The sequence below is a fragment of the Podarcis liolepis genome, assembly GCF_965112155.1.
Source record: "Podarcis liolepis genome assembly, chromosome: 12".
NCBI lineage: Eukaryota > Metazoa > Chordata > Lepidosauria > Squamata > Lacertidae > Podarcis > Podarcis liolepis.
Window position 1 is genome coordinate 51,820,084 of NC_139563.1, and position 8,749 is coordinate 51,828,832.

Below are 8,749 nucleotides of genomic sequence, written 5' to 3' on the forward strand. Positions count from 1 at the left end.
TAGGGTGATGGAGAATTCATAACCAAGTATGTGTGGTTAGGATTGCTTACTTAAAGCATCAAGTTTAACTAGGCAGGCTGCAAGTGTTTTAAAACAAACGTCAATAGGTTTCATTTGCAAGTAACCCTAAGCCACGGTTTGTTTTAGACAACTTGCAGATGAGCAAGCAAGCCACATCGATTCTCCCCAGCTTTCTTTGTTTCCCATCAGCCCCTGCCTTGGGCTCTTCAGCTTTGCAGACTTCTGGTGTGCAGCGGCCAAACTCACTAGGGTGAGTTACATCAATTTAAAAATACAGTATCAAAACGAGTTTTAAACAGATTGGTGCAATTAGCACAACTCAGTCCCACCTCCCACCCCAGTTCAAGCTGATCTGTAACTCACAGCCATTTCTCACAACCAGCAGCATCACACGGTAACACTTCATCTCGACTGCAGCCTGACAGTTGGAGAGGGCATGTTTGGAAGGGGGTGGGGAAATCTTACTATACAAAATAAAACTGGAATGCAAAGGACAGACCAGTTTATGTTTCTTGCCAGCATGCTCTTAGAGTTTGAATGCATCGATGTATTAACCCACCTTAAAACCTTCTACCTGCAGCTGGACGCGAGTCATCTGGTGAAAAACTTGGTAGCTAAGTCGGTAGAGCCTGAGACTCTTAATCTCAGGCTCATGGGTTGGACTAAATGACCCTCGCGGCCCCTTCCAACTCTACAATTCTACAATTCAGTGATTCTGCTGATTGGCATTCTGTTATGGTTTAGTGCAGGGATATAGGTCTAAACCACTGAGCCTTTTGGGCTTGCCGATTGAAAGGTTGGTGGTTCTAATCTGCGTGATGGGGTGAGCTCCCATTGCTCTGTCCCAGCTCCTGCCAACCTAGCAGTTTGAAAGCACACAAGTGCAAGTAGATAAATAGGTACCACTGTGGCAGGAAGGTAAATGCCGTTTCCGTGTGCTCTGGTTTCCGTCATGGTGTTCTGTTGCGCCAGAAGCAGTTTAATCATGCTGGCCACATGACCCGGAAAGCTGTCTGTGGACAAACACTGGCTCCCTTGGCCTGAAAGTGAGATGAACGCTGCACCCCATAGTTGCCTTTGGCTGGACTTAACTGTCCAGGGGTCCTTTACCCTTTACCTTTTAGTGCAGGGATGGGGAATCTGTGGCCCTGCAGATGTGTTGGTCTTCAATTCCCATCAGCCCCAGCCAGCATGACCAATGGTCAGGTTTGATAGTTGTAGTCCTACTGTTTCTGGAGGGCCACACATTACCTATAGTGTATAGTGGTTAGAATACTTGACAAGGCCAGGTTCAAATCTCTGCAACAGTGAAAGTCCACAGACTTCGCAAGGGATTAGATCCCGCAAGAGACATCCAGAAAATCTAATTATAAATGATGTAGGCTGAATGGGGCAGGAGTGAGGGAAGAGTTATGAAAAAGTGTCCAATTGCAACTATCCATTAAACAGTAATTTGAAAATAATTGCACCAAGGATCACTTGCAATCCCTTCTCAAATGACAGGTACTTGGCAATAAGCCTCATTTATTTCAAAGAACTTTTCTCAGAAAGTGAAAAAGTGCCCACTGTGTTCTTGGCTCTCTCCCGGCCTTCTTTCTAAGGCCAGAAGGAAGTAAGAAGATCTGCAAGAACAGTTGCTTTCGCATGTTTCCATGAAACAGTGCTAGGACCACACACACGTGTAAAGGACCTGTAGGAGCAGCCGCCCTGGAGCGCAGGTCTCAGAGTTAAGGCCAAAAGGCAGCCACCGAATTGCAAAAGCCGCCACCTTACACTATGTAAAAAGCCGTGTTTACATAGTGCACCAGTATAAAAACTGCCCTTAAACCTGGGATCTGTACTCCAGAAACAAAAGCTGCCACATGAGTGTTGCACCCATGGAAACAAAATATCCAGTTATGATATCTGCCTGTTACACTTGCGGGTAGGGAAGAGGGAGCAGTGTACTGTACTTCCCTCCCCTAATTATTTATCTACAAAGCGGGAGTATAAAGCAATATCAGATTAAGCAGTAACCAGCAGGGATCTGAAACATGTTTTTTTTTTGGGGGGGGCATGTTTCTGTTCTCCAACCCTCTAACACGAATGCCCCTGGCCAAGATAGAACAGGGGCCTTTGGAGAGCATTCTGGGGTTCACAGTGGAGTGGATAAAGTTTCAGGATGGATGAAGAAAAAGGACACATTTCCCCTTTCCCCTTCTCCTGAAACCTTCCCCTATTGTGCTGTATAACATCAAAGGCTCTGCAGGTGAGGAGCAAGGGGGCCGTCTGAAGGCACAGGGGGCCAGAGTGGAGCGCAAGCGTTTGCAACATGCTTGCCTTCTCCTGCGAAAAGGGGCATGCGTGCCGGCTGCCTGGTCTATGACCGTAATAAATTGATTGATTGATTGATATAACATCAAAGGACACCAGTCTGGGACTGGCTGCCACCCTTTAATATTTTTAATAAAATGAACATATATAAAACTTCGCCACCAATGGCTGCAGATGTGTACTAATAGTACAACCCCAACATGTGTCAATTACCAAAAGGAAAACTAGTATGGATATTTCAGAAAGGCCATGGTTTCCCACCTGATAAGAAACAAACTCCAGAATGCCCCATGTAGTTTATCTTTTCTTTCCAGATTTAACATTGGAGGGTGTAACACTGACTGAAATTGGTTTCAATAGCAATTGGTTTCAAACTGTTGATTATTTGTGGAGCCAACATTTTAATTTTGCCTAAATGAAAAAACTGACCAAATAAGAATACAGATCTTTAAAACGTGTATTTCCAAATGCAAATTTGAAATCTGAGATGATTTTACCCCTCCTAATTTTGTTTTCGACTGTTGTATGAATATTAGCAAACTTAGTTGGAATACTGGCACCACATTGCTATACCACAACAAAACCAGTAGTACATTTTACATTCTTCATTAGAAGAAAGCACCAAAAGTGCTCCACAAATATGCTGCTAAACAATACCTGATGTTTAAAAGCCCTTTTGAGTTTTTAAGAACTATTGTGTCTGGCTGGAAGCAAAATTACCAGCATTTGAGACCTTGCATCAAAGCCTGAAGGACCAACAAGACACTGGTGCTTACATTTATGTTTTAACACTCCACGTGTGTATTTTGAGAGGTGGATACACACAATGAACTCTGCATTGTGTGAAATATATTCATACACAATATTTCCTGGATAGCTCAGTTGGTAAGAGTGTGGTTCTGATAATGCCAAGGTTGCAGGTTCGATCCCTGTATGGGACAGCTGCATATTCCCGCATTGCAGCGGTTTGGGCTAGATGATTCTCAGGGAACCTTTCAACTCTACAATCCTATTTAGATCTATGATCTAAAATATTTTGCTTTGTGCCCAAAGTGCATACACCCCTCCACATCAAATCAGAGTTCAGTGGTGTCCAAACTTTTTTCAAAGAGGTCCAGATTTGATGAAGTGAAGGGCCGTGGGGGCAGACCAAGTTGGACCAAGTTGTTGACCTTTTTTTAGGATTGAAGTTCTTGAGCTTTTTTTTTATTATTTTACCCCAAAGTTGTTGAGCTTCTTTTAGGATTGAAGTTGTTGAGGTTTTTTAAGGATTCTACCCCAGGAAAAAAACTGCCACAGGGGCCAGATTAAACTGACCAGCAGGCCGAATTAGGCCCCCGAAACAGACTTTGGACATGCCTGTCATAGTTAGTTACTATAAAAGGTAAGGAGAAAATGAAACCCTATTTATATTTCCTGAGTTTAGGCTGCAATCCCGTCATCAATTGCCACTGACTCATATATATCTCCCATAGATTTGGAAGGAAGTAACACATCAATAGCTATAATCAAGACTGTACGGTGCTGTAGCCACAGCAATGCACAATCCCTCTTTGACGGCATGGTGGCAAGTCCATTTGTCCACATGACCTCCTCATTCAAAGCACAAACTTCCATCCTGCTGAGCACCACCTTTGAAGTGCCAGTTAGGATCATATCAACTTCTACAAGGATGCCCAAGGCCTGTCAAGGTGGCTACAGCGACCATTATCCATTTTTCCCTGCTAATAGTAATACTATTCTGGAGGAGCATTCCAAATCTAATCCACTTGTAACAGGAGGGGGTGAGTGTAAAATGGCAAGGTGCTCATTTCGGAAGATGCTGCAGTCCTTTTCAAAGGGCGTGCCAAAGGATTGTGGCACATCATATCACTAAAATCCGCTGTGGCAAATGTGCAGGTTGTGGTCTTCTGTTAAATACCAGGGCACAAGGTCTATGAGAAGTTGTGTTTATCAGCACCAACACTAATAGCTAACAAGTTGTTTTAGGTAACTCCTGCCCCTTACGTCATGCTCCCGTTAAACAGAAGAGCACCGTTGTTCTGCTCATCTGCTCTTCCTTCTGCTCACTTACAGATCTTTGTTTCTAATTCAGGTAATCCACTCAGAAACTTCTCACCTACTATATCACTTAATTTTGAGGGACGGAATGCAGAACAGAAGCATCATTTTCCTCAAACAGGTAAGCCAAACCAGGCCAATAAAATATGATTTTTGGGGAGGCAAGAGGGGGGTGGTCCTGTTTATCATGCTCTTTATATATGTTGGAAGCCGCCCAGAGTGGTTGGGGCAACCCACTCAGATGGGCGCGGTACCAGATAATAAAATTATTATTATGGATGGCAGTTCTTCCCCTACAATAGCAGCTCTTCAGCTAGACTTCAGCTACTGACCTATTTATCAGCTGAATGGCAAAGTTCCTGGAAAGACATTTTTTAACACACACACACACAGGCAACTTTCCTATAATAAATCTGTCACAGTCTATTTCATGAGGATCAACACGTGATGCCAGAGCAACCGGAGTGCCAAACAGAGGAATGGTCTGACAGAGTGCTTTGAAACCTCTCCCTCCAGAAAATAAATGCAATAAGCAAACTAATTCCTAAACCCAGCCAGGTGCCCCCCCCCCCGCCTCCCGTTCTTTCCCAGCTCCGCCAGGTGAATGGCGAGATCCCACCTCAAAGACATTTTTGCAGGCGCAAAAGGAGGACGGGCACGTAAGCGCGCCTGGCCATGGAGAGAGATCGATCCCCTCTCCGAATAGGGATCCACGGATGGAGCGAGCGGGACCGACCTTGGATTCCTGGCTGGTGGTGGAGGCAGGCGAAGGCGGCTGCTCGGGGCTCTCCGGGTCGCGGTCCTTCTCCACGTCCTCCGGGCTGACTTGTGTCGCGTCGCTGGGCGGAATCATGTTGGCCTCTCGGACGGAAAAGCCTCCGTCTGGGGAGGCGGCGAGAGCTCCGGGAGCCGCTTGTTTATTTCACGTGCTCCGGCTTGGCCATTCCTGCCCGGCGAAGGAACTCTCCTCCGGCGGCGCGGCGCGGGTCTTATTCGCAAGTGGGGGAGCTCCTCGCCGCCTCCCCCAAAAAGGCTGCCCGCCTCCCCTGCCTTCCTCCTCCTCCTCCTCCTCCTCTGCCCTCCTCCTCGCCTTCTCCTCTACACACACACACACACGCCCCGCTGCAAGTTAGGGATAGCTCTCTCTACGGGCGGGGAAACTGCCCCGGTCCGCCGGGCGAGGCGTGCCGAGCGGCCGAGCGCCGAGCGGGGAGTGAGCCGGCGCGTAACGCGTGGAGCCGCCGAAGGAGCGGCGAGGAGGAGGAGGAGCCCGGGCGCCTGGCGCGGAAGAAGCATGTGCCGCCGTAGTAGTGGAAGGGGAGCCATGTGCAGCCCCACGCCGCGCTGCCGGAGGAGCCCCCGCCAAAGCGCAGGGCGGGAGGACGAGCCCACGGCTGCTGCTGCTGCTGCTGCCTCCGCCGCTGTGGATCACATTCTGGATCGCGCTTGTCTTTCTGCATTCTGGATCACGCTGGTCTTTCTCCAGTCTGGACCACGCTTTTCTTGCTGTCGCAGACTTGTAGAGGGGGTCCCGAGGGTCATCTAGTCCAACCCCCTGCGAGGCAGGCATCTCAGCCAGATTGTACACGACAGGTGGCCATCCGATTTCTGCTTAGACATCTCCAAGGGAGGAGAGTCCATCACCTTCGGAGCTTTACTGTCAGAAAGTTCTTCCCGAGATTGACTTGGAATCTTCCCTCTTGTTGTTGCTTATTGAATTTATATATATAATTCTTCCCACTTGTAACTTGAATCCATTGGTTGGGGTCCTGGCCTCCGGAGCAGGAGAAAACAAACTTGCTCCCCATCTTCCCTGTTTAGCTACAGTGGTACCTCAGGTTACAGATGCTTCAGGTTACAGACTCCGCTAACCCAGAAATAGTACCTCGGGTTAAGAACTTTGCTTCAGGATGAGAACAGAAATCGTGCTGCGGCAGCAGGAGGCCCCATTAGCTACAGTGGCGCTTCAGGTTAAGAACAGTTCCAGGTTAAGAATGACCTCCAGAACGAATTAAGTTCTTAACCCGAGGTACCACTGTATTTGACATGGCTATCATATCAATTCTTGATCTCCCTTTTCCCAGGCTAAACATGTCCAGCTCCCTCAACCGTTCCTCATAAGGCTTGGTTTCCACACCCTTGATTATCCTGGTCACCCTCCTCTGCACACGTTCCAGCTTGTCAATATCCTTTTTAAATTGTGGTGCACAGAACTGGACACAGTACTCCAGTTGTGGCCTGACCAATGGCCTGTTATTTCCCTTGACTTCTGTTGATGCAGCCTAGAATCACAGAACTGTAGAACTGGAAGGGACTGTGAGGGTCATCTAGTCCAACCCACTGGAAGGCAGGCTCAGGTACCTGCTGGTACATGTGTACCCACCCCTTATGGGATGTGCAGCCTGGTTCTCTTCATGTTTACTAGAAAATAAATCCCACTGAGGTCAGTTGTGCTTCTTGCCATGTGCTGCAAGGAGCACATCCCATTAAGCCAGCTAAACTTCCTTCAAAGCACATTAGTATAGAATCAGGCAACAGCAAGTGCGCAATAGGGATGATTTAAAATAATACATTTATTTCTCTGATAGCTCATCCTTCCCCTTCAAGGAGCTCAGACTGATGTAATTGTGACTCACATTCTTTTTATTCAGCCCTGTGAGCTTCATGGCTGAAAAAGGATTTGAACTCAGGTCTTGTAATTTGTAGGCAAAAGCTAATCATGAAGTTACCCATTCCAGACAAAAAGGCAAGGCGGATGAGGATGAGGATGAGGAAGGGCAATAGCCTTTATTAACCTCACTCTGGGCTCCCTCAGATGACCTGCTTTTGAAGCATTCAACCTGACTTGCACAATGCTTCTGCGGAGGTGAGACAATGTCTGTTTTGTATTGATCTTTTATTCTGCTAGTCAGGGGTCTGCAACCTTTAAGACAAAAAGAGCCACTTGGACCCGTTTCCGAAGGGAAAAAAACTGGGAGCCGCAAAACTCGTCATTATAAAAATAACTTTTTTGTCACTTTTTATTATTTCTTTGTTTGACCCCTCAGAATTACTCCTCCTCATAGAAATAAACGTTAAATTAACAAGTTACCTTTGTGTGTGTGTGTGTGTGTTCTTCACTCCCCTTCAAAACAGTGACCAGCGTACATGCCCCCTTTCAATGCAGTGACCAGCGTACATGCCCCTTACAATGTAACGGGCAGGCGGGAAGGTGACTTCGGGACGGTGCGTGACTAACGCACGCACCGCCCCCATGCGACGGCACAGCCAGTACAGCGCCCGCCACAGTGGGGAGTGTCGGGGCGCACAATGCGCCTCCTCCCCTTGCTAGTATCCTCCCCGGAGCCGCGGCAAAGGTGTAAAAGAGCCGCGGGTTGCAGACCCCTGTGCTAGGTGGTTATATGTCTTCCTGTTAACCGTTAGCTCAACGACACACCTTTTGGTGCATTTTCACATCACTTTCCTAGCCACAAAAGCTGTGTGAGCAGGGTTTAGGTGAATTTGTTGGCTTCAAGTTACAAGAAAGCAGATTCCAACTAAACATCAGGGAGTACTTTCTGACCGTTCGACAATGGAACGGTCTGCTCCAGGAGGTTGCAAACTCTCCTTCCTTGGAAGTTTTTAAGCAAAGATTGGATGGCCATCTGTCATGGATGCTTTAGCTGAGATTTCTGCACTGCAGGGGGTTGGACTAGATGACCCTCGGAGTCTCTTCCAACTCTACAATGATTTATGATTTATGTGAGCTGTGATATTCTAGCTGCAGGATCTAGGGACAAATAAGCACTGATGAGACAAAGCCTGTGACAAAGGATGATGCTTATTTCCTCACATGTCACGGTGCATGAGCACTGAGGGATGCCGTTTAGTGTGAAGCAGGCAACAGTAACTGAATGCAGAAAGGTATCACCAGTTACTGCTGTCCCTGGTTGGGGATGAAGATGCACAAGGGCCATGGAAAGGTCAAATAAGGCATACCTGTGCTTCATAGGGCAGTGTCTACAGGTTGCTACAGTGACAATGCTAGCACTCAGGGGACTTACTAAAGCATATGACCTCTGTTATGCAGGCTTCTGGTATTAATACACATTCTTTATTCTGTTCTTGCTCTCTCCCTCTATGATTCACTTCAGAGGCTCTTCTAAAGACCATTGTTTGGAGCAGTGGCGTAGCGTGGGTTGTCAGCACCCGGGGCAAGGCAAATAATTTGCGCCCCCTAACCCGTGGATTTTAGCAGGGGGCAGAGAGCTGCGAGTGCGAGCGCCCCCCCCAGATGTTGCGCCCGGCCCCCCCTGCACCCCCCACGCTACGCCACTGGTTTGGAGAATTGCATGCATCCTTTACCTCCGTCCTG

At 47.6% G+C, this 8,749-nt stretch overlaps 1 protein-coding gene across 1 annotated transcript in view; it reads right to left on the reverse strand.

Annotated features, from left to right (window-relative positions):
- STAC (SH3 and cysteine rich domain) overlaps positions 1-5,562 on the reverse strand; it is a 78,597-nt gene extending 73,035 nt beyond the window's left edge. Inside the window, exon 1 of the mRNA XM_083468422.1 lies at positions 5,132-5,562. Within this exon, the coding sequence (XP_083324548.1) occupies positions 5,132-5,248 (117 nt within the window). The 5' untranslated portion in view covers positions 5,249-5,562. The remainder of the gene's footprint in view (positions 1-5,131) is intronic.
- Positions 5,563-8,749: the final 3,187 nt, after the last annotated feature.